Source organism: Sorex fumeus, unplaced genomic scaffold, assembly GCF_029834395.1.
Source record: "Sorex fumeus unplaced genomic scaffold, SorFum_2.1 ptg000070l, whole genome shotgun sequence".
In the NCBI taxonomy this organism is placed as follows: Eukaryota; Metazoa; Chordata; class Mammalia; order Eulipotyphla; family Soricidae; genus Sorex; species Sorex fumeus.
In genome coordinates this window covers 13672493-13699272 of record NW_026606127.1, presented here as the reverse complement: position 1 = coordinate 13699272, position 26780 = coordinate 13672493, and the positions used below count along the sequence as shown (strand labels likewise).

Below are 26780 nucleotides of genomic sequence, written 5' to 3'. Positions count from 1 at the left end.
GCTGTTCTTCAAGCAGGGGAGAGAAGCTTGAGAGCTAGTACCTGTCACTGGGTGCGACGTTCGAGGGGGCATAATCCCAGTCACCCTCCTCCGCTGCTATGTAGTGAATCCAAGTCTTTGGGTGCTTCTTGGCAACTGAGCGCACCTGGAGAAAGGGGGAGGCGTGGTCGTCATCAAAGCTGACCACGTCCAGGTCATCATCGTCCAGGTCATCATCATAGACTTCCTCTCTGTCATTGTTGTTCTTCCTCACTTGGGGCTCCTCCGGGCAGCTCTCCACACTGACATAAGCTTCCATGCCTTCTGCGGGGAGACAAAGCAAACAGTGTGGTTCCTGCCTTCCCGACGGTGGCTTCATCCTCACCAGGAAGGTCAAGAACCTCCTTGTAACCTCATTGGCCTTGCCCACACCTGCTTTTTGCACTCACTCCTCCTCTCTGTCTGACTTTCCTCTTTTTCCAAAAATCACTCATTTGTTTGGACCGTAAATCTGAATATTTCCCTCCTCAACATGGCTCTGTGCCTATCACTTCCAACTCCTGAATTATAACTTGGAGAATTGCTTTTTATCAGCATTTGGAAACCCTGTTCAGCCAATTTCCCTTTCCCATAGTCACTAATGACATAGAAAGTTCTAAATTTGCATTTTAAATGAACATTCAATTTACTCTATAGTATAAAACATTGATTTAATAATGGCATATCAGTGGAAAATATTATAGTAAGCAAATTTGTGTGGGCATCTCCTAGCACAAATATGTATACTACCATTTGCCCCACACACCTGGCCCAGAAGCTATGCACTTTAAGGCCCGTTCCAAATTCACAAAGACATGAGAATGTATGATGTAAAACTGTGGAAATTGCCATCTATTTTAATAGTATAGTATAGTGCCTGTAACTAGTTGTAAACCCTATGACAAGTCCATTCCACACTACCCTTCTCAAGCTTAGTAAAGTGTGAGGGACACTAATCCCTGCCTGTCTGTCTGACAGGCTATTTCTAGGATCAATTAGTATGAAGGGACAGAGAGAAGAGGGCAGATTTCAGTACAAGCAAATAACTAGACTGGGGCTCATGTGGCTTTAAAAGGAATTTATTCTAGATCTCTAAAGCTTTTGTTTGAGCTCCAATAAGACAAAACATCTTTCTGAAAAACAAGGATTATAATCAATGAGGAAAAGTTTTCAAAGGACCAAAACAAAACATAAAATATATTCATCTTTAACTGACTTGGGCCCTAAGTATCATGATGACGGTCAAAGTGCAGTAAGGAGCGAGTCCCTGGCGTCTAGGGCGATTTTCCGGTGCTCACTCGGTAGGAGACCCTGTGCTCCCTAGTGTCTTGTCAATCCTTTCCCCAACATCAAGCAGCACACAAGGAGAAACTGTCCCTAATATCCATGACTTCAGAGGACCATGACAAAGTCACTCACAAGACATCGGGGGAAACAGTGGGTGGATGGCAAGATCAAGTCAAGCTGCATCTGAGAGGATAGTGTGAGATGCAGATTTTATTCCTGCATCACAACAGGAGAGGAATAAAAGGAACTGTCAAAGGGCAAGGTCAGGCTTGCTCATCCTTCCCCTCCAACAGCCCTCAAAAGCTGCAGCACAGAGCACAGTGAGTGTTGGGGAGGTGACAGATGAGTCAACAGAGTGGTGACTACACAGAGAGGGAAATGGCAGTGAGAGGATCACAGCCTACAGCCTTGCTCAGGCCCTAACTACAAAGGAAGATTCGAAACTGCAGACACCAAGGTTCTGCCTGCCCCTTCCACTCTGAATATACCCCGAGCAACCAGGCACCTCATCCACAGGCATCTGCTGAAGCCTGTGTGGGTATCAGGGGCTGGAGCCCGCCAGCAAGCATGGCAAATGTCCACTTACAGTTGCCATGTGTTGCTCTTGGTCCACTTCCAAGAGTGGAGAGCTGGGGCCTGCCACCAGAGACGGTGCTGGTTTTTTTGCAGGGCTCTCCATTCCCATAAAATAGCATCACACCTGTCACCGACAATCCCTCCTCCTTGTACTGCCTCGCTCATGCGGAAACCTCCTCCCTTCCATTGCAGGCATTTAGTAGAAAATTCACAGTGAAGACCAGGACAGTACCTAAGGGCTGAAGAGTATATACCTTGAGTTCTTTCCCCCGCACCTCACGCCCCTCGCAGCACCTATGCACAGAGCAGCCTGGGCACTATTTGGGAGGCAAAAAAAAAAAAAAGAAAAACAAAACTACTAACTGGCACTATGACTCAAAGTCTTATACTCAAGGCAAAATCTTTGAAAATTGGCAGCTAGAGTTATCCCATACCAAATAGTGTGCTGTAAATCCCATTAAGAGTACAGCTAGGAGCACAGAGATAGTACAGTGCCTGTCTTGCACATGCCCAAGGCTGGTGTGATAAGGGAACCCATATGGTTCCCTGAGCACCTCCGAGAATGGCCCTAAAACCAAAACCTCAAAACCAATGACAACAAACATAGACGCAAATTCAGAGCTAGGCATTTATCATATTTGCATTTAACACCCAAAGATATTACCATGTTGGTGTGAAGATATCTGACAAAACAGCAGGAACTGGCCAAGGTCCATGAGGACCGTCTGGGCAGTCAGGAAAGTTATTGGTGAGATCTCCAAAGAGACCTGACGATGGTTCCTCACAAGAAATGTGTGCCCTTCCAAAAAGATTGAGTGCACTTCAGGGGTAGTTCCCATCCCAATCACATGCCAGTAGACTGATCTCTTGTGGCATCCCGTCAGACCTGAAAGAAGGAAATAAGACAGCAATAGTTGAGGGATAGGAGCATGTAGAGTGGTAAACACTCATCAGGGTGGGAAGAGGAAAGCCCCCTCTCAAATGTTATTTTCTTGACTAGAAAACCAGCTTTTCAAGGACTGTAGCTTGCTGTAAACCCAATAGCTCTGGTCAAGGTATCCAATGTCCATAATGCTGCTAAATCCAGAGGCTCTTTCTAGTCTCCATCCGAAACTGTTGACCATTTGCTCCTTTTGGAAATTCTCTCAAGCCTTTGCTGCCATGTGAACACCTTATTGGATTTTGTTCCTCTTGGGTTTCTACTGCTCCTTCTTTGGACTCTTCCTTTGCGATCCATCCATTAAAAGATAAAGTGCCCCCAGTCTCTGTCCTTGGTCTTATTCTCTAGTGATTCCCTGTTTTCTCCCTGAACAACATCATGGCATTCATTACCATTCATGTGCTGACAACTCTCCTTTCCTGTTTCTGGCCACTCCTAGAACCCAGGAATCACATAGAGTACCAGCTTTTCAACATCTTCACCAGGATGTCTCTTAAACCCCCCAGATCCAAAGCCCCTCATCTTCCAGATGAATTTTTCTTCTAGTTCAGTGAATGGTACCATCTTGAACTCATTCCTGTGAATGAAAGAAATTCCTATCACCATTTTCACTGCTCACACCCAATCTAGTAGCAGCTGTGGTAATAAAGTTGAGTAGCACTGTAGCACTCTCCTCCCATTATTTATCGATTTGCTCTAGCGGGCCCAGTAACATCTCCATTGTGAAACTCGTTGTTACTGTGTTTGGCCTATTGAATACGTCACGGGTAGCTTGCCAGGCTTTTGCCGTGCGGGTGAGATACTCTCAGGAGCTGCGTGTTGTTTAGCTCTCACACTGGGAACTTCAAGACTGTCGCTGTCTCCTATTTTGACCCCCAAAGCTTGTAAATATATCTATTTTTTCACCACCCTTCCTTCACTCTTTTCTGCACCCAATAGTTACCATAGCTCGTGACTGAAGAGCATCTGTCCGTATTCCTTTCCCAGCCTGTCACTCACCAGGAACCCAGTGTCGCATGTTCACACCCCAGATGGGATTCTACAACTCTTCGGGGGCTATATAAGTCAAGTACCAATTCTCTAGAAGTCCTAGCAAGTCTGAAAAGTCCCTCTCAGTCTCCTCTCATCCCCACCCTATTTCCATATTTCTAATCTTCTTCCGAAGCTCGGTTTATAGGAAACTTCCTCAGGGAAGCCTTTCCTAGTTCCCCATCTAAGCCAGGTAGCATAGATGTGCACTGCTGTTCCATCATTTTTCTGGAGACTATTTCTCACATCCTTGCCCCTTTTTATTGCCACGATTGGTTAGTAATAAAAATCATCATTCTCCTCTTGGGCTTTAAGCTTCCAACTTCTTCCCTCTTGCTTTTCTCCCAACTTTTTCAGAGCCAGTGGCTTCCAAGGGCAGGATGTTTATCGTGGAAACCATCTTGGTTCTCAATTCAAAGCCCAACCCAAAGTGCAGTTTGCCTAAGAACTCAAGGCTGAGGGGCTGGAGCAACAGTACAGTAGGGAAGAGACATGCCTGGGTTTGATCTCTGGCATCTCATATGGTCCCTTAAGTACTGCCAGGAGTGATTCCTGAGCACAGAGTAAGAAGTAACCCCTGAGCATCACTGGCTTGTGGCCCCCAAACCAAAACCAAAACAAAACAAAACTTGAGCAACTCGAGTTTGTAAAGACCTTCACTGTCTGTCCTGTAACACTGTTCTCCTGTTGTTCATCAATTTGCTCAAGTGGGCACCAGGTAACGTCTGCATTGTGAGGCTTGTTGTTCCTGTTTTTCTCATATAGAATACGCCCTGAGGAGCTTGCCAGGCTCTGCCATGCAGGCGGGATATTCTTGGTACCTTGCCGGGTTCTCCGAGAGGGGCAGAAGAGTCGAACCTGGGTTAGCTGCGTGCAAAGCAAATGTCCTACCCACTGTGCTATTGCTCCAGCCCGTGAAGACCTTATCCTCAGAAATTTTAAAGTGTCTTCCATAATGTTTCTTATAGTTTTCTTGTCTTTGTGATGCAATTTCTCTCTCCTAGGGAAAGGTTTATTCAATAGCTCCTTATTGTTCTATGAAACCCCATAATAACCATTTTCTGTGGCACTCTCTGACATTCCTACTGGAAAATTTTAATCTGAAGGCCCAAGGTTATTTCAAATGTTTTGAAGTTTCCTTCTATCATTTCTTTGCATTTAAAAATATGTCCCTAGTCTCTTTTTGTGTGACTTTCTAGATTTATCTCTATTGTTCCTACTTTTTACTGGGGAATAAAACCATTGTATTTCCTGATTTTGGCATATCGAATATGCCACGGATAGCTTGCCAGGCTCTGCCGTGTGGGTGAGATATTCTTGGTAGCTTGCTAGGCTCTCTGAGAGGGATAGAGGCTTTTAGGGCGGCCTCTAATCGCCCTTGCAGGTGTTCCCATGGTTCAAACCATATTTGGACCCTATCAAATATGGTGCGGTAATCTTGGAAGATGGGTATTAAGTGTCTTATGATGTGTCCGGAAAGTGGCCTGGAGCATGGCGGCAGCTGGGTAGTGGAGGTAGTGGAGGTAGTGGAGGTCTATCGATGAGGTATTTATCTGGTACCAGTAGGGTGGGTCTTCTGTGTGTAATCCCTGGGTTGCTGGAGGTTGGTGGAAGCAGAGAGGGCAGGGTAGGCAACTACACCACCTCCACTTCGATGATGACATCGTTCTAATAACATCAAACGTTAGCCAAGCAGCACAAAGGCTGGATGACTTCGACCACAAGTGTGGAAAGGTCAGACTACAGCTGAATCTCACGAAGACAATGTTTATGACAGTCTCGTTCCTGACGTTCCATTCGCTCTCAAAGGAACAATCATCTCAGAACGCAACAGTTATGTATACCTAGATCAAGAAGTCAACATGACGAATAACCTAGCACCTGAGTTGCGCAGGATGAAGAGAGCGGCTTGGAATGCCTTCAAGAGCGTTGAAGAAATAGCTAAGAGGATGAAGAACCTCCGACTCTGGGCACATCTCTTCGATTCCACTGTTCTTCCTGCATTAACATACGCCTCAGAGACCTGAGCCCTACAAAAACAGGATGAGAACGGTATTTGGGTCTCCCAAAGAGGAATCGAAAGAGCTATGCTTGGATTATCACGCTTCACTCAAATGAGAGAAAGAATCCGGAGTTCCAACCTCCGTTGACAATCAAGAATCAGGGATGCTGTCTCGTTTGTCAAGCCGTCGAAAATCAGATGGGCGGGACACATAATTTGATTTGAAGATGACCACTGGACTAGAACCATTACCAACTGGATTCCACGGGACTTCAAAAGATAGTGGGATCGTCCACCAACGAGATGCTCAGACTTCTTCATCAAGACCCTGAATGATTGGTTTGAGGCTCTTCGTGTTCCTAGAATGAGCAGATGCCATTGGGCTACACTAGCACGCAACAGGGACGAATGGAGATGTTATTGGTGCCCACTCGAGCAAATAGATGAGTAATGGGATGTCAAGTGATCAAGTTTCTACTTTTTATTGAGCTTGTATCTTGACAATCATGTTCCTAAGGAGTATACTCTTGGTCTGGTTGCTTTCTTTTCATCGAACCCTGATATTGGTGCAGGTATCTTGCTGAATTTGTGTAATGAAAGTAGCAGTTGAAACTACTGGCAAATTCACTCTTATGAGACTCTTGTTTGCTGTGCTTTCCTATTGCAGGCATGCCTTGAGTATAGGAGGCAGTCACATTACTGGGGGTTTGGGCACAGCTTTAGGAGACCCAGGGAAATAATTGTGGATACATACCTGGCAGAGTCCTGTGGGCATAGCCGTTGACTGTGTGCATTTGAGAGTGGGCCCTCGCTGCAGCAACATCCTGTGCCAAGGAGCCATTGGTTTCTGCATACCAGCTTTTCCCTGGGGAGAGAGCGGTCATAGAGCAGCTTGGAGCTTGTCTTGGGTGCTCCTGCCAGCCCACCCCCACCTCCAGAGATGATCTCCCCAGTCAGGATTGTCTGTTGTTTCATTTGCCCAGTAGAGCAGGTAGGAAGGGAGCGGGACATGCTCTAGCAGAAGGGAAGCAGTGGTCCAGGCTTCTGTTCTGTTTCCTCAGCAGAACCACTTCAGAGGAAGCCACTGAAATGCATTCAGGACTCCACACAGGCTCTGAGGCAGAAACCCCAGCTTACAAGCTCGCACAGAGCACAGAGCCGGATGTAGCCCTGAGCACCTTAGGAAGAGCCCCAATCCCAAACAACAATGTCTATAGAAAGGAGGAGGAGGAGGATGAGCCAGAGTGATAGTACAGGGGGTTGGGCATTTGCCTTGTACTCGGCTGAACTAGGTTCAATCCCCGGCATCTCGTATGGTCCCCCAAGCAACACCAGGACTAATTCCTGAGTGTAGAGACATGAGTAACCCCTGAGCATCACCAGGTGTGACCCAAAAAGCCAAAATGAAGGAGTAGTGCTGGAAGGATAGTACACTGAGTAGGGCACTTGCCTTGCATGTGGCAGAGCACAATTTGATCCCTAGCACCAAATATGAAGTAAGAGTGACCCCTGAGCACTGCCAGGTGTTTGCGGGAGAGAAGGCTGTCATCAGCCCTGCACCTGCTCAGAGGTTGGCGCTTTGGTTTGGTCATTGACTCTGAATGGTCACTACCTGAGACACTGAGCATCAGTGCACCAGCCAAGAGTGACACTCCAAGAGTGACATGCAGGCTTGGCAGGGGGACAACTGGCAGCAGTGGGCAAGACAGAGGAGCTTCCCTCTACTTTGTAAAGGGAGAAGACCAGGGGATTCCCTCCCCATCCCGCTTACTTCTTCCTGGGAGAAGAAAAGCGAAGAAAACCAGAGAGAGGGAGAGGTTGCAGAGCAACCAGCCCCAAAGCACCTGGTAGGAACCATCTTCCTTGAGCAAAACAGGACCGACAGACCCCACCCGACTCACCAGGTGTCCCCTTGGTCAAACGGGCCTTTTGAACAACTAGGCCCTGCAGCCTGGCATCTGAGTGACATTATTGGGATGTTACACTCTTCCCCTCTCCCCGCATAGCCCTCTTTTTGGGCCATATCCTTGGTGCTCAGGCATTCCTCCTGACTGGGCTCTGGGCCCTACGAGGGGAATCTGCAGCTCAAGTGCCCTACCCACTGTCCTTTTTCTTGGCACAGTCATCTTTCCCCGCTCCAATGTTACGGATGTATCCCAACGGTTGTTCTGGTCACTCCTAGAACACAGCCTATCTCAAACCTCAGCAGTGTAAATGCAGCTTTTGTCTAACCAGGTGTTTAGAATTCCCAGGTGCCTGTAGGTTAAATCCTCTTTTCACTTTTCTTCAAATGTAATTTTTTTAACCTTTACAATGGGCCTTAATGATTTTCACGTGGCTGACCTGGGTCCATGCCCAGACCCCGTGAAGGCAGAGTAAGGGGTAAGACCTGAACACTGCCAGGTATGGCCCCCAAACCAAGCAAACAAACCAAAAACCCTTTTGGGAGCTTGAGTGATTTCTCCAGGGGCTTCCTTCTTTCAAGGGGAGAGCTTTCCTTTGGGCACAGAAGAGCTGCAACCCACCTCCATTTGAATTACAATGCCAGCCTCTTTGTTAAATGCCATGGGTCCTGGAATTCCTTAAGAGATTTGAGTAATGTAAAAACTCTTATCTTGAGGTTAGCAATTTGTTCACACCCAGGGCACATCCTACCTAAAGTCCCCCAATAGAAATACACTGTTTGATCAGCCAGGATGCTGGAATTACCAGGAACACACCACAAGGCACCCTGCCCTGTCTTAATTTACTTCAGCTATAAATTTCTCCTACATTGAAGGTAACCGGCTTGGCCTTCTTGTCCTCTTTGTTTTGGACAAACTTGCAGGCTATCGAATGTAGCCTGCCCACAGGGCAGAGTCTGGCAAACTCCCCGTGGCGTACCAAATATGCCAAATACCAGTAACAATGATGGGTCTCATTCTCCTAAAGAGCCTTGAATATAATCTCAGGGTTAGGATGAAAGAGGGGCCTGCTCGAGGCAATCGACGAATAACAGGATGATGAAATGAAATGAAATGAAATGAAGGTAACCTGGGAAGAATTTTCACTGTCTTTTTCCTCCGACCACCCTGAAACTATGAATAATCAAGTTTCTTCTTTTATTCAAGTGCAAATAGAAGATTGTTTTTAATTTTTAAAAATTGAATCATCATGAGATACACAGTTATAGTTATTCAAGATTGGATTTCAATCATATGTTCCAACACCTGTACCTTCACCAGGGGACATTTTCCATCACCAACGTCCCCAGTTTCCCTTTTGCCCCCATCCCCACCTCTATGGAAGGCCCTCCTCCTCCTCCTCCTCCTTCACTCTTCCCCTTCCTCCTTCTCCTCCTCCTCCTCTTTGTCATCTTCTCTTTCCCTCTCTTTCCCCTACTTTCTCTCTTTCTTCCACTCTCTCCCCCCCGTCTCCTTTTGTGCATTATGGTTTACAATACGATACTGAAAGGTCATCATGTATATCCCTTTACAAACTTTCAACACTCAGTTCTTGTCTATCGTGATTATTTCCAACTATTATTGTCATAATACTCCCTTCTCTATGGTCTGTTCTCTATACTAACTTCCCTCCACCCCAACACACTTGTGAAAGCTTCCAACCATTGACCAATCCTCCTGGCCCCTGTTTTCGCTCACCTTAGATATTAGTCTCATAGCGATAGCACAGCGGGTAGGGCGTTTGCCTTGCATGCAGCCAACATGGCCGACCCGAGTTCAATTCCTCCGCCCCTCTCGGAGAGCCCGGCAAGCTACCGAGAGTATTTGATGTGCCAGACACAGTAACAACAAAGTCTCCAATGGAGACGTTACTGGGCCCGCTCGAGCAAATCGATGATCAACGGGAGGGCCTTTACCTTTAATATTTTTATATCCCACAAATGAATGATGCAACTCTCTATCTGTCCCTTTCCTTCTAACTCATTTCACTCAGTGTGATACTGTCCATGCATATCCATTTATAAGCAAATTTTATGTCTTTATTTTTCCTAATACCTGAGGACTATTCCATTGTGTAGATGTACCAGATTTTTTTTTTATCCAGTCGTCTCTCCTTTGGCACTTATATTGTTTCCAGATTCTGGCTATTGTGAACAGTGCTGCAATGAACATAGAATTGCAGATCACATTTCTGCTGTGTGTTTTTGGTCCCCCAGGTTATATTCCAGAAGTGGTATTGCTGGGTCAAATGGGAACAAAGGCACATGAGAAAATGCTCTACATCATTAATCATCAGGGAGATGCAGATCAAAACAACGAGATATCATCTCACACCACAGAGACTGGCCCAAGTCCAAAAGAACAAAAGCAACCGGTGTTGGTGCAGATGTGGTGAGAAAGGGACCCTCCTTCACTGTTGGTGGGAATGTCGACTGGTTCAGCCCTTTTGTAAAACAGTATGGACGATTCTCAAAAAATTAGAAATTGAGCTCCCATTTGACCCAGCAATACCACTCCTGGGAATATATCCCAGAGAGGCAAAAAAAGTACAGTCGAAGTGACATCTGCACTTGTTTGTTCATTGCAGCACTCTTTACAATAGCCAGAATCTGGAAAAAACCTGAGTGCCCGAGAACAGATGACTGGTTAAAGAAACTTTGGTACATCTACACAAAGGAGTACTATGTAGCTGTTAGAAAAGATGAAGTCATGAAATTTACATACAAGTGGTACTACATGGAAAGTATCATGCTAAGCGAAATGATTCCGAAAGAGAGGGACAGACATAGAAAGATTGCATTCATCTGGGGAACATAAAGTAACAAAATAGGAGACTAACACCCAAGAATAGCTAAAATAAGTATCAGGAGGTTCACTCCATGGCTTGGAGGCGAGCCACACATGCTAGGGGAAAAGGCAGCTCAGATAGAGAAGGGAGCACCAAATAAAGGTGTTGGGAGGATCCTCCCAGTCTGGGAGATGCATGCTGAAAGTAGACTATAGACCGAACATGATTGCCACTCAATACAAACCACAGCACCCAAAAGGAGAGAGAGAACAAAAGGGAATGCCCTGCCACAGAGGCAGGGTGATATGGGGAGGATGAGGGGTGGGAGGGATACTTGGATCAGTGGTGGTGGAGAATGGGCACTGGTGGAGGGATGGGTACTCGATCATTGTATAATTGAAACCCAATCACAAAAATTTGTAAGTCTACAGCTGCACCTCATGGTTTTTCACTAATAATTTTTTTTTTAAAAATGGGAGCTCATCCCATTTGACCCAGCAATACCACTCCTGGGAATATATCCCAGAGAGGCAAAAATGTATAGTCGAAGTGACATCTGCACTTGTTTGTTAAACTGGAAGAAACCTGAATGCCCAAGAACAGATGACTGGTTAAAGAAACTTTGGTACATCTACACAATGGAGTACTATGTAGCTGTTAGAAAAGATGAAGCCATGAAATTTATATACAAGTGGTACAACATGGAAAGTATCATGCTAAGCGAAATGAGTCAGAAAGTGAGGGATAGACATAGAAAGATTGCATTCATCTGGGGAATATAAAGTAACAAAATATGAGATTAATACCCAAGAATAGCTGAGATCAGCACCAGGAGGATTACTCCATAGCTTCGAGGCCAGCCAGGCATTCTAGGGGAAAGGGCAGCTCAAATAGAGTAGGGAGCACCAAATAAAGGATGTTTTGAGGATCCTCCCAGGAGGGGAGATGCATGTTGAAAGTGGACTATGGACTGAACATGTTTGCCACTCAAAGCCTCTTTTGCAGACCACAACACCCAAAAGGAGAGAGAGAACACAAGGGATTGCCCTGCCACAGAGGCAGGGTGGGATGGGAGGGATAGGGGTGGGAGGGATATTATCCATGGTGGTGGAAAATGGGCACTGGTGGAGGGATGGGTATTTGATCATTGTATAATCGAAACCCAAGCACAAAAAATTGTAAATCTACAACTGTACCTCATGGTATTTCACTAATAATAAAAAAACATGGGAGCTCAATTTCTAGGGTTTTTTAGATATGTCCATATTCTTTTCCAAAAAGGCTGGACCAGTCGGCATTTTCACCAACAATGAATGAGAGTCCCTTTCTCGCCACAACCGCGCCAATACCAGTCGCTTTTGTTCTTTTGAATGTGGGCCAGTCTCTGTGGTATGTGATGATATCTCATTGTTGTTGTGATTTGCATCCTCCTGATGATTAGCATTGTAGAACATTTTTATTTACCTTTTGGCTATTTGTATTTGTTCTTTGAGGAAGTTTCTGTTCAATTCTTCTCACCATTTTTTGATGAGGTTGGAGGATTTTTTCCTTGTAAAGCTCTACTAGTGCCTTATATATCTTGACTATTAACCCCTGATCAGATGGGTATTGGGTAAATAGTTTTTCCCATTCTGTGGGCTGGCTATCTCGGTATCTTGGTTACTGTTCTCTTGAGGTGCAGAAGCTCCTTAGTTTAATGTAGTCCCATTTTTTTTATCTTTGCTTCCACTTGCTTGGTCAGTGGTGTTTAGTCATTGAAGACGCCTTTAGCTTCAATGTCATGGGGTGTGGTTTCTGCCAATATTTTCCTCCATGAACCTTATAGATTCAGGTCTGATATTGAGGTCTTTAATCCATATTAATATGACTTTTGTGCATGGCATCTGAGTTCATTTTTGCAGGTAGCTGCCCAGTTTTGCCAGCACCACTTATTATAGAGACTTTCCTTGTTCCACTTCATATTTCTTGCTCCTTTATCAAAGATTAAATGATCATATATTTGAGGATCTGTGTCAGTGTCAGGATATTCAAGTCTATTTCATTGTTCTGCGAGTCTGTTTTTATTCCAATGCCATGCTGTTTTAAAGAAGGCCTTTGATTCTGTTGAGACTGAAGCGGTAATTGAAGCCCTAGCCAAACAGGGCGTTCAAACTCAGTACATCAGGATCCTCCATGAGCTGTGTTATGGATTCACCACCAGGATCTCACCATTCTATAAGGAAGTGATCATCGACATAAAGAGAGGGGTTTGGCAGTGAAATGGCAATACCATTTCACTGAAATGGCATTATCATTTCACTGAAACTCTTCAGTGCCACCCTCAAGGACGTCATGCAATGACTGAAATGGGAAGGAATGGGAGTGAAGATAGACGGTCGGCAACTACACCACCTCTGCTTCACTGATGACATCGTTCTAATCACACCAAACAGGTGCATATGCTGCCTGAGCACATGTGTCACCCACATCTCCCCTCTTGAGATGTGTACTTTCATGTTTTCATGTCTAATGTTGGGATGTGTGTAGGGGCTCTCTTCGCCCTTGGAGAAGCCCGGGCTCCCTTTTGAGTAGGTTATTCTCTAGTCTCTCACTTTCTCTCCCTCCTTCCCTTCAAAACATCCAAATAAAAACTGTTTAATTAAAAAAAAACATTAGCCAAGCGGCACAAATGCTGGCTAACTTCAACCATGAGTGTGGAAAGGTCGGACTACACCTGAATCTCACAAAGACAATGCTCGTGAGAAACAGACTAGTCCCTGACATTCTATTCGTTCTCAATGGAACAAACATATCCAAATGCAGCAGTTATGTGAACCTAGGTCGAGAACTCAACATGACAAACGACCTGGCACCTCAGTTGTGCAGGAGGAAGAGAGTGGCGTGGAACATCTTCAAGAGCGTCCAAAAAGTTGTTAAGAGGAAAAAGAACCTCCGGCTCCAGGCACATCTTTTCGACTCCACTCTTCTTCCTGCATTAACATGCCTATGCCTCAGAGACTTGGGCCCTATGAAAACAGGATGAGAACGCTTTTAGGGTCTCCTAAAAAGAAATCAAAAGAGCTATGCTCTGAATCTCACATTTCACCCAAGTGAGAGAAGGAATCCGGAGTTCTGACCTCTGTCGACAATCGAGAATCAGGGACGCTGTCTCGTTTGCCAAGGTGCCGAAAATCAGATGAGCCGGACACGTAATGCAATTCAGAGATGAACGCTGGACTAGAGCTGTTACCAACTGTATTCCACAGGACGTCAAAAGATCGCGTGGCCGCCCACCTACAAGATGGTCAGACTTCTTCGTCAAAACCCTGAACGACTGGTTTGAGGCTCTTCGTGTTCCTGGAGCGAGCAGATGCCACTAGGCTACACTAGCTTGCAACAGTGATGAATGGAGACGCTACTGGCGTCCCCTCAAGCAGATCAATGAGCAACGGGATGACAAGTGATACGAATGATACCATGCTGTTTTTTTTTTCCTTTTTTTATTAGTGAAACACCATGAGGTACAGTTATAGGCTTACAAATTTTGTGCTCGGGTTTCAGTTATACAATGATCAAGTGCCCATCCCTCCACCAGTGCCCGTCATCCATCACCACAGGTCCCAGCATCCCCCCAACCCCCCATCCCCCCCCCCCCATCCCATCTGCCTGTGTGGCAGGGTATTCACCCTTGTTCTCTCTCTCTTCTTTTGGGTACTGTGTTTTGCAAGAGAGGCATTGAGTGCCAATCATGTTTGGTCTATAGACTGCTTTTAGCATGCTTCTCCCACCCTGGGAGGGTCCTCACAACACCCTTCATTTGGTGCTCTCTTCTCTATCTGAGCTTCCTTTTCACCTAGAACGTGTGGCTGGCCTTCCATTCATGGAGCAAAATTCCTGGTACTAATCTCAGCCATTCCTGGGTGTTAGTCTCCCTTTTTATTGCTTTATGTTCCCCAGATGAATGCAATCTTTCTGTGTCTATCCCGCTCTTTCTGACTCATTTCGTTTAACATGATACTTTCCATGTAGTACCACTTGTATGTAAATTCCATAACTTCATCTTTTCTAACAGCTACATAGTACTCCATTGTGTAAATGTGCCAAAGTTTCTTTAACCAGTCATCTGCTCTTGGGCACTCAGGTTTTTTCCAGATTCTGGCTATTGTAAAGAGTGCTGCAATGAACAAACAATTGCAGATGTCACTTCGACTATACCTTTTTGATTCCCAGGAGTGCTATAGCTGGGTCAAATGGCAGATCAAATTCTAATTTTTTGAGAGTCGTCCATACTGTTTTCCAAAAGGGTTGGACCAGCCGGCATTCCCACCAACAGTGAAGGAGGGTCCCTTTCTCGCCACATCCGCACCAACACCAGTTGCTTTTGTTCTTGTGGATGTGGGCCAGTCTCTGTGGTGTGAAATGATATCTCATTGTGGTTTTAATCTGCATCTCTCTGATGATTAGTGATGTAGAGCATTTTCTCATGTGCTTTTTTGCCATTCGAATTTCTTCTTTGAGAAAGTTTCTGTTCATTTCCTCACCCCATTTTTTGATGGTGTTGGGTGATTTCTTCTTGTGGAGTTTAACCAGTACCTTGTATATCCTTGATATCAACCCCTTGTCGGATGTGTATTTGGTGAATATCGTTTCCCATTCTGTAGGCTGTCTTTGTATTTTGGTCACTGTTTCTTTTGAGGTGCAGAAGCTTCTTAGTTTAAGATAGTCCCATTTGTCTATCTCTGTTTTCACTTGCTCGGCCAGTGGCGTGACATCTTTGAAGATACCATTAGCTTCAATATCATGGAGAGTTTTGCTGACTTTGTCTTCAATAAACATTATGGATTCTGGTCTGATGTTAAGGTCATAAATCCATTTTGATCTTACTTTTGTGCATGGTGTTAGGCAGAGATCTGAGCCCACTTTTTTGCATGTAGCCGTCCAATTTTGCCAGAACAGTTTATTAAAGAGTCTTTCCCTGCTCCATTTCACTTTTCTTGCCCCCTTATCAAAGATTAGATGATTATATGTTTGGGAGGAAATGTCAGCATATTCAACTCTGTTCCATTGGTCTGCAGCTCTGCTTTTGTTCCAGTACCATGCTGTTTTAATTATTACTGCCTTGTAGTAGAGTTTGAAGTTAGGGAGGTTGATTCCTCCCATTTTCTTTTTCCCAAGAATTGCTTTAGCTATTCGTGGGGGCTTATTGTTCCATATAAATTTCAGGAGTGTTTGCTCCATTTCTTTGAAGTATGTCATGGGTATCCTTATAGGGATTGCATTGAATTTGTACAGTGCTTTGGGAAGTATTGCCGTTTTGATGATGTTGATTCTCCCCATCCATGAACAGGAGATATTTTTCCATTTCCTCGTGTCCTCTTTTATTTCCTGAAGTAGCGTTTTGTAGTTAATTACTACCACTTTGTAATACAGCTTGAAGTTGGGGAAGTGGATGCCTCCAATCTTCCTTTTTCCAGGATTTCTTTAGCAATTCATGTTTCATTGTTCCATAAGAATTTCAAGAGCGTTTGATCTCTTTCTTTGCAAGCTACCCATTACGTGTTCGATATGACAAACACAGTAACAACAAGTCTCACAATGGAGATGTTACTGGGCCCGCTCGAGCAAATTGATAAACAACGGGAAGACAGTGCTACAGTGTAGTGCTACATCATGGGTATCCTTGTATGAACCGCAATGAATCTGTATAATGCTTTTAGATTGCCATTTTGACAATGTTAATTCTCTCAGACTATGAGGAGTCTGGAATCCCAAAAAAATACCCCAAAAGATCAATGAAATGAAGAGCTCATTCTTTTAAAAATAAACAAGATCAAGATCTGTTACCGACTGGATTGCACAGGACGTCAAAAGATCGCATGGGGGGGGGAGGGATACTGGGATCCGTGGTGGTGGGAAATGGGCATTGGTGTAGGGATGGGTATTTATCATTGTAAAATTGAAACCCAAGCACAAAAATGTGTAAATCTGCAACTGTACCTCATGATGTCTCACTATTAAAATTTTTTTTAAAAAAGAAAGAAAAATAAATAAAGTTGCGTTTATTACATAAAAAAAAAAAAGATCGCGTGGCCGCCCACCTACGAGATGGTCAGACTTCTTCGTCAAAACCCTGAATGAATGGTTTGAGGCTCTTCGTCTTCCTGAAGCAACATTAGGAAGATTCACAAAGAGAGAGCGATCTCTAATAAACCAATCAGAAATGAAAAGGGGGACGTCACAACAGAAACCATAAAAATTCAAAAGATCATCAGAGATTACTTTGAGAGTCTGTATGCCACAAAATAAGAGAACCTTTAAGAAATGGATAAATCCTGGATTCCTATAACCTCCTACAGCTGAACCAAGAAGACTTGGAATACCTGAACAGACCTAACACTATTGAGGACATGAAAGGATAATCAAAATTCTTCCCAAAATACAAAAGCCCAGATCCATATGGATTCACTAGTGAAATCTTCCAAACCTTTAAAGAGGACCTACTGCCAATCCTTTTCAAGCTTTTCCAGGAAATTCACAGAACAAAAACACTCCCAGTTTCTAGAAGGCAAACATCACCCTGATACTAAAACCAGACAGACACCAGAAAAAAAGAGAATTACAGGCTGATTTCCCTGTTGAACACAGACGCAAAGATCCTCAACAAAATACTAGTAAATAGAATCCAATGACTCATAAAAAAGATCATACATCATGATTAAGTAGGATTCATCCCGGGGATGCAAGGATGGTTCAACATTCGCAAATCAATCAACATAATACATCGTATCAATAAAATAAAAAATAAAAATTATATGATCATATCAATAGATGCAGAGAAAGCATTTGACAAAATTCAACACTCATTCATGATAAAGACTCTCAACAAAATGGAAGTTGGAGGAACTTTCCTCAATAGATTCAAAGGTATCTAGAACAAGCCTACAACAAGCATTATCCTCAATGGGTAAACCCCAAAACCTTCCCTCTAAGATCAGGTAAAAGACAAGAGCGCCCACTCTCACCACTCCCAGTCAATATAGTACTGGAAGTACTTGCCATAGCAGTTAGATAACAAAAAGATTTCAAGGGCACGAAAAAGAAGAAGTCAAGCTCTCACTATTTACAGAAGACACGATACTATAATTAGCAAACCCTAAATTCTATCCTAAAAAGCCTCTGTCACTGTCATCATCACTCTCATCCTGTTGTTCATCGAGTTGCTTGAACGGGCACCAGTAATGTCTCCATTCATCCCAGTCCTGAGATTTTAGCAGCCTCTCCTTACTTGTCCTTCACAACGCTGCCATATTGGAGGCTCTTTCAGGGTCAGGGGAATGAGGCTCGTTATTGTTACTGTTTTTTGCATATTGAATACGCCATGGTTAGCTTGCCAGGCTCTACCATGCAGGAGGGATAGTCTCGGTAGCTTGCCAGGCTCTCCGAGAGGAAATAATAGAGTAGCAGGTTACAATATCAATACCCAGAAGGCCATGTTTTTCCTATATGCAAATGATGAAAGAGAAGAAAGAAATATTGTAAAACAATCTCTTCACATTTATGCCTCAGAAAATCAAGTACTTCAGAATTAGTTTAACCAAAGAGGTAAGGGACCTATACAAAGAAAACTAAAAAATGCTACTTCTTGAAATAAAAGAGGACACGATAAAAGTTTTATTTAAATTGGCAGTTTTAAAATGCGTTTTCCTCCCCAGATTCCTGAACAGGGCTGGAGCGATAGCACAGCGGGTAGGGCGTTTGCCTTACAAGCGGCCAACATGGCCGACCCGAGTTCGATTCCTCCGCCCCTCTCGGAGAGCCCGGCAAGCTACCGAGAGTATTCGATATGCCAGACATAGTAACAACAAAGTCTCCAATGGAGACGTTACTGGGCCCGCTCGAGCAAATCGACGATCAACGGGAGGGCCTTTACCTTTACCTTACCTTACCTTATAACCACTTCCTTGAGACAATAACAATCCACTTGTCAAGAACCAAATTAAGTGAATCTCTTTCTGCAACCCAAAATTCAGAGTGTAGCTCACAAACCTTCATCAAATACAGCAAAAAGCAGTACAAATTGGTGCAAAGGCTGCATCCTTTCTTCTGACAGGGTCCCTGAAAAAGAAACAAGAGCATATGTCGCCATTAGAAAAATGGGCACTAGGGGGTGACATTACTCCACTGAGCCTTTGTGACTAACCTTGACCACATGGATTCTTTGCTGTCTGTGATGCTAAAACTACCTGAACTTGGGTTATTTCAAATTTGCTGCAGATCATTACTTGTGAAAAATACCATTAGAAAAGAATTACTAGGGGCTGGAGAGATAATACAGCGGGAAGGGCTCTTTCCATGCTTGGGGCCAACCCAGGTTCAATCCTCAGCATCCCATATGGTCCCCGGAGCAACACCAGGACTGGTTCCTGAGTACAGAGCCAGGAGTAATCCCTGAGTACCACGGGGTGTACCCCCAAAATTAAAAACAAAGAAATAAAAAAAGAATAGAAAAATGAAAGTAAAGGAAAACTATAAGCCCTTATATCACATTTTCATATACATCTATAGCCAAAGCTCTGTAAACATGCATTTGAAACAAGCAAAGAAAAGGAAAAAGTGCAAAACGATAGACACTGTTCACAGAAACAGTAAGTAGGTTTTACTATGGCTACTTAGTTAATTCCACCCAGGAATGGAACTCTAGTGGATTTTTTTGGTGCTCAGGATTGCTTCTAGAAGTGCTCGGGACAACACTTTTGGGTGCTGGTAATAGAACCAGGCCTCCCTCAATCAAAGCATGCATCTAGTTCTTCGAGCTCTCTCACTGGCTCTGTAGTGAATTTTTAAAATTTTTTAAATTTTTATTAGTGAGACACCATGAGGTACAGTTGTAGACTTACAAATTTTGTGCTTGGGTTTCAATTATACAATGATCAAATACCCATCCCTCCACCAGTGCCCATTTTCCACCACCACGGATCCCAGTATCCCTCCCACCCCCATCTCCCCATCCCACCCTGCCTCTATGGCAGGGCATTTCCCTTTGTTCTCTCTCTCCTTTTGGGTGTTGTGGTTTGCAAAACAGGCATTGAGTGGCAATCATGTTTGGTCTATAGTCTACTTTCAGCATGCTTCTCCCATCCTGGGAGGATCTTCCCAACACCCTTTGCAGCACTCTTTACAATAGCCAGAATCTGGAAAAAATCTGAGTGCCGAGAACAGATGACTGGTTAAAGAAACTTTGGTACATCTACACAATGGAGTACTATGTAGCAGTTAGAAAAGACGAAGTCATGAAATTTACATGCAAGTGGTACTACATGGAAAGTATCATGTTAAGCAAAATGAGTCAGAAAGAGAGGGATAGACATAGAAAGATTGCACTCATCTGGGGAACATAAAAGAACAAAATAGGAGACTAACACCCATGAATGGCCGAGATTAGTACCAGGAATTTTGCTCCATGGCTTGGAGGCGAGCCACACATGCTAGGGGAAAAGGCAGCTCAGATAGAAAAGGGAGCATCTGTAGTGGATTTTTAAAGTAAAAACAACTTTCTACAATTCTGATATCAATTACAGTGTGTAGAATTTCTACCCTATAACCAAATAATTTTGAAATATCCAGAGTGTCCTGTAAGTGAACTCAATTTTGACACTATCTCCGCCAACTAAGAACTCAGTTCAATCCTGACCATGGACGTACCAAAGGCTTGTTGAACATGTCTTATATGCACAAGACCTCGAGACCGATCCCACGCACTGCCTGGCTCCCACTGCCACTGGGTATAGCCCTTGATGATTGCCAGGGGGTTCCTCTCTGAAAATAAACAACCTAAATAATGAAAACCTTAGAGCTTAGTCCTTCAAGACTGTTACCTCTACCACCTCAGACTTCAACCACAAGTACTGTTTGTTACCTGTGCAACTGGCTCTGATCAGAGATTCCCATGAACTTCTACTCAGGTTTGATGAATTTGCTGGAATGACTCACAGAGCTCACAAAAGCATTGGATTTACTCAATTACAAGTTTGTTATAAAATTATGCCATTTGCGATCAAATGTGAGAGATGCTCAGTCAAAGTGTGGGACGAGAACATGAAATGGCCATGGCCTCTCCAGTGCACCATTCTTCCCAAATCTCTGCAATTCTACCCAGAAGATGTCCTAATCCCACCTCTGGGGGGTGGGGTTCTGCAGACTCTGTCACAGAAAAATAGTTGCTTAAATCCTTGGCCTTGTTAATTAAACTTAATTTTCAGCCCCACCCCTCTCTCCTGGTCAGCACTACTGCAGCCAGCCCATGCTTAGGTGCTTTCAAGCAATCAGCCCATGAATGTGCCAAGAGAAACTTTTAGTCTCCTCATCATGGGGAATTCCAAGGCTTTTAGGAGCTCTGTGCCAGGAACCAAGTGTAAGTGAGAAATCATGAGAGACTCCATCTTGTTCCTACACATACACCTTTCATAAGCATCTCTGTCCCAGGTCTTTGCCCTGCCCCTCAGTCCTAAGAGATGTTCTCATTGTCAGCGTTCGACGTTGAACCAGGTCCAGTGAGAGGCGGAGGGAGGGAGGTGAGAAAACAAAAGGCCTCTGAGAACACGCAGAGCCTTATCAAGTCCAAGGACTCCTGTAGCCCTTGGAGCAGAGTCAACAGCAGTTCGTGGAAGGAGTCTTAAGGATTATCGTGGGGACTCTGGGAACGGAGGAGTAATGCCTGACCGTGGCACAGGCACAGAGCACCCTCCTCCAAGCATCCCACCGACGTCAGTGAGGATGGCCTGAGCCAGAATTCTCTCCTCTCTGCCCACGACCTTCACCTTCCTTTTTTGTTTATTTGTGTTTTGTTTTGGGGCTACACCTGATGATACTCAGAAGATACTCCTGGCTCTGCACTCTGGAATTACTCCAGGTGGTGCTCGGGGGACCTATGCTGGGATCCAACCTGGGTCTATTGCGTGCAAGGCAAATACCCTGCCCACTGTACTATCACTCTGGCCACTGCTACCTTCAACTTCTTATTTTCCACCCTGGTATCAAACCTTAGCCCGAAACTCAGAGGAAGATGGGATTGAGGGGCCATGAGTCTACCATCTTCACAGGTCGCTAGCACCTGCAAGACTTTTTCTCACATCAACTCTTTTGTCTTGAATAGTTGCCTTCAAGTGCTGAATACCCAAACTTGAGTCCAGTAATGCTAGTCTTTATTTATTAGTGGAAGTCAAATATCACACTGCCAAACTGTCTTTCCAGAGTGGCTATGCCATTGTGAGTCCCCGGAAAGAGAATAGGAGCCTTCCTGTGGTTCTGCATTCTTACCAGCACAGGGAACAATTTTTCAGTGCCTCAAAAATACTTGCACATAAATGTCCATAGCCACTCCATTCAAAACTGGGAGGTACCCAAGATGGCCCTCAGTAAGTAAATAGAAAAATAAAATGGAGTCCTTCCAGACAGAAGACTTTAAGGCTTATTTAGGCTTAAGAAGGGAGTTCCATGCCATGGAAAGACATGAAGGAACCTTAAACACATGTTGCTCAGAGAAAGAAGCTGGTCTGAAAGGCCAGCATACCATAGGACTCCAACTCTAACGTAGTGTAGAAAAGACCTGACTCTGGAGGTAATTAGATAAGGTTGCCTGAGTTTGGCAGTGTTGACAGTGTGACTTACGCTGAGAAATATGTGCTTGTGTTACTGGACCCAAGTTCAAGTGCTAGCAACTTGAAGGCAAGTAGTCTAAAGACAACAGCTGATGTGAGGATAGAAGAGGGAAGGACAACTAGGAGGTACAGAGAGAATTTTTAGGACAGTGAGATTATTCTGTCTGACACTGCAAAGGGATGCACATATATGGCATCAACGGTGAATGTAAAACTATGTACTTAGGTTGATGATGACGTAGCAATGTAGGTTGGAGCACATGCCTGGCGTGCAAAGGCTTAGGTTCGATTCCTGGCACACATAGTTCTCTGCACATGCTGGCATGTCCCTGATACATAGCTGGTCCTGAGATGCATGAGACTGAGTAAATTGAGAAATAGTCATGGGGTACCCTGAGCACTGCTTGGGAGACCCTCTAAAAAGATATAGGGGACAGAGAGACATCTCAATGTCTAGACTGAGTGCTTTGCACACAGAAACCCTCAATTCAATTTCCATCACTGCATGGTTTCCCAAGCACTGCTAGGGGGGTCATTCCTACCACAGGAATGAACCAGTTGTAACTTCTGAATACTGTCGGCTGTTGTCCCCCCAAAAATAAAGAAGTGAATAAAAATAAAGTTTTGTGGAGTTCATGTCCAATTCAATCAGCTAATCAGTGGCTGAATAAATAGCAGTACTCCTACATAAAAATAAATAAAAATAAAGTTTAAGCATAAGTTATGTAAAGTTGACTTCTGTGATTTAGCTTATGCTGTTCAATTCTAAGGCAAACATTGGGGCAAGTAAAATTAAGATGTTTTATTGAACAGTAGGTAAAAATAAATGTTGTCCTCAGACTTGTATATATCAGACTTGAGTTACAGATAACAAATTAACCTCTCAAACTCTGTACCACTGATCAGAAACTTGAACATTTTTTTTTGCTCCACAGGACTTTACAGAAACATAACAAAGAATTTATAAAAGGCGGGGCTGGAGTGATAGCACAGTGGGTTGGAAGTTTGCCTTGCATGCGGCCGACCCGGGTTCAATTCCCAGCATCCCATATGGTCCCCTGAGCACCGCCAGAAGTAATTCCTGAGAGAATCGCCAGGGTGTGACCCAAAAAGCAAAAAAAAAATTATAAAAGGCACCACGGAGACAGCCATAGGATAGTTGAAATAGAAAGTAGAAGTGCTTTGAGAAAACCAAATTCTAGAACTTGACTTCTCTTGAGCACCTGAATACACTGTGACCATATAGAATGCCCCTTTTTATAATGTAGGATTACTGCTATTTATTCAGCCATTGATTAAGCTGCTTGAATTGGGCATGAACTCCACATTACTTTTTTATTCAGAATTTTAATTTTATTTGATTATTTTCCCCCCTTTTTATTGATTCACCATGAGATACAGTTACAAAGCTTTCATGTTTGGGCTTTGGTCATACAATCATCAAACACCCATCCCTTCACCAGTGTGTGCACATTTTCCACCACCAAAATCCCCGGTATTAGACCCCCCCTCGTTGCAACCTTTCCCCTGCCCGTGTAAGAGACAATTTTCCCCATACTCTCTCTCTACTTTGGTTACATTTGGTATTTTGACACCAGTCCCACCACCACTCAGGCCTGCCGAAAAGGAAATGCTAGACAATCTGTTTTGTATTGTCTGTTATGGATAGAATATAATGTCCAGGAAATTCTGTGTCATTCTCGTCTAAGAGCTTTAGTTTATAGCCAAGCTACTGGAAAACTGGGAACCTTGAGGGGGGAGAAGGCCCAGTCCCAATCCAAGTGGGCTTGGAGATCTCAGTCATGGGTTCTTACTTACCCCCATGCCACCAGCCCTAACTGCATCTTTTGATATCTTTTCAGATTTATGGGTCTCTGAAATAAGGCCAATCGATGAGCTTATATAGCTGAGCCAGAGGTGGTCTAAGCCGAAGGTGGTTTGTGGGTGTGGCTCCCACATACCTAACTTTTGGCCATTTAATTTCTTGGTATACTTGGCCCCAAGTTGTTGGGATCTGGCCGAAAGCACAGCAGCAATTTTGGGGTATCTGGAAGTCTGAAGACACCACCACGCTGCTGAAGCACTAGCCCCGCAGGTACAGGTTGACCAGCTGGTGTCACCATACCCCCTACGATGGGCATTTTTTTCCCTCTCAAAGTATAAATTATGTTCTTTTCCGTGGCAGGAGGTGGGGAGAGAAAACTCTTCCAGGGGAAAGAATACACATGTTATCTTTTATGAACAGACACAGATGTTTGTTAGCCCTTCTCTACTTACTCCACCTTCATCCTTCCCGTCCTTCCACTCACCTTCTTTACAAACCAGCAGAGCTCCGATAAGGCCTGAATTTATGTCTTTCACCAGGTTCACGTGAGAAAAATATGAGTAAGTGAGACATGGAGGATCAGAGGCCATTGGGCCATTCTCTTTCAGGACCTGCCACACATAGGTATGACTTTCACCAGGCCTGACATGATCATCTTCCTTCTCCTTTTGGCTGGTCTGATCCTCATATTCAGCACCTAGAGCAATAGAGGATAAAATTGTTCTTTCTACATCCATTGTCCACTCAAGGAAACAGACCAAGTTCATTGACACCAGTAGATTCTACACAACAACCTACATTTTCAGGTTAATTTGGAAGACTAAGTTAAAGCAGCAGTTTGGCATGGGGAAAGTCATGTATGGAAAGATACTTGGTTGAGGAGTTCTCCCTGAGACCTCCAGAGTCTCAGCAATAATGTCTCTTCCATTAGTGCTTTTTCTTACCCAAATCAAGTCAGTGCAATTCAAGAGTCACTGGGTAGGTACCTTGTCCCTGTCTCCTTAATTGCACTGCTAAGCGTCAGGGAAAGGAGGCGAACTCTTTGGTATTTTGGTTTTGATTTTTGTGCCATATCTGGCAGTGCCCCAGGCCTATTCCTGTCTTTGTGCTCAGGATTGACCTCTGGTGTTGCTCAGGGGCCCATATGTGCATTTGAACCGGGGGGTCGGCCCCATACAAGGCAAGCACCTTAACTTCTGTACTATGTTTCCAACCCCAGGATTTCTTTAAGAAACAGAAAACACATTTTAACTTATTTCTTCTCAGAGGAAACAGAGCCTTGGATCAGGGCAAAGTCTATAATGCAATGTAGTAACAGCCACTCATTCACATTCATGAGTCCTTACCGAGAAACTAAAGAGGGCCAGGACAGTAGAGCCGGTGGGCAGACAAGTAAACAAGTTTCCTATGCTTCAGGAATATGAATTAATATTATTATTAATATTATAGACATAATATTAATCCAGAACCATATATATTTCCAAATGTCTAAAAAACATTTCCCATTTAAATCCAATGTCATTAGTACGTCTAACAAGATTAACCATGATTCTCTGTGCCATCAAATACCAAGCAAGATTCAATTTGCTTTTTTTGGTATCCTTGTAGAGGTTCTCAAATGTTTGGCCTATTGGCTCCCTTTCTGAAAAATACTCAGCATCCCCTAGAAATCTAACTTCTTTAAGTGAAGAAGCATAAAACATTCCTCAATTGCATCCAAGGCTTCTCCTGATCCTCTGGATGGTTCTAACACCCGGGAGGGTGTTACTCACTCTGAGGAACTCTGCTTTTATATGTAGGTTGTCCAAGCCAGAATGCAATCAAGGGCCACAACGGAATTGAATTGTTTTGTTGCGGCCTCTTCATCTTTAGTACTGTTAATTTTTGTTCTTTTTTTTTTCTTTTTTCCCACACTCTATCAGCTGTGGGAGACTATGCAGTACTGAGAGTCAAACCTGAGCCTCCTGCATGTCAACTATGCACTCAGGACTTTGAACTATCACTCTGGCCCCAGAAGTCTCTATTTTTAATGATATTAATCCACTGTGATGCCTGGTTTATGAGGAAACCCCATATTATTGCTTTGATGGATTGATTGCTTTTCCTGAGGTTGTTCACTCTCCTTCTCTGTATCCTATATGTTCCTTCAACTGGAAGTTGAAGAGACTGGTCAGATTCGAGTTCAATAGTGCTTTTAATAAACTCTATATGAGACATTATGCCAAGTTCCTGAGACCACGCCACCCATGGTAGATAGATAATACCTGGCTGTGTGGAGTGATGTTAGATATGATTCCTGGACTATCCTGATACCTGAATTCTAAACTGAGCATCTTCCTGGGATCCAAAAGAAGACTTCACCATACAAATGTTCATGTCCACATTAACCATTGACCTAAGGGCTTAATGCCACTGAATTGTTTCACCATCACCCCCGGAAACTCAGATCACATCATGGTGCATAACTTAGTGTGCATCTCTAGCCCAGGATACTTTTTAAGAGTGGTTAATATCTTTAAATTCTTAAGATAGCTCCAGACTATCTAGCCGGAGCCCTTAATGCCTTATGGGCTTCTGCAATGTCCCCTCCCTATTTTGACCACTTTCAGGCTCTTTGTTTCAGGCTTATCTTTTCATTTTCCTTTCTCAGAACTGGAACAAGTTATTTCTCCCAGGGGCCCTGGTTCTATTCAGTGCAAAAAAAAATATTGAAGAAAAAACATGGGCACTCCACTG

At 43.9% G+C, this 26780-nt stretch overlaps 1 protein-coding gene across 1 annotated transcript in view; it reads right to left on the bottom strand.

The window, feature by feature from the left end:
• The window catches only part of F8 (coagulation factor VIII), a 172475-nt gene that overhangs the window by 111725 nt on the left and 33970 nt on the right, over nt 1-26780 (bottom strand). The window contains exons 5-9 of the mRNA XM_056128857.1: nt 24529-24741; nt 18609-18677; nt 6607-6717; nt 2546-2767; nt 42-303 (exon numbers count right to left, since the gene is read on the bottom strand). Of these exons, the coding sequence (XP_055984832.1) occupies nt 42-303; nt 2546-2767; nt 6607-6717; nt 18609-18677; nt 24529-24741 (877 nt within the window). The remainder of the gene's footprint in view (nt 1-41; nt 304-2545; nt 2768-6606; nt 6718-18608; nt 18678-24528; nt 24742-26780) is intronic.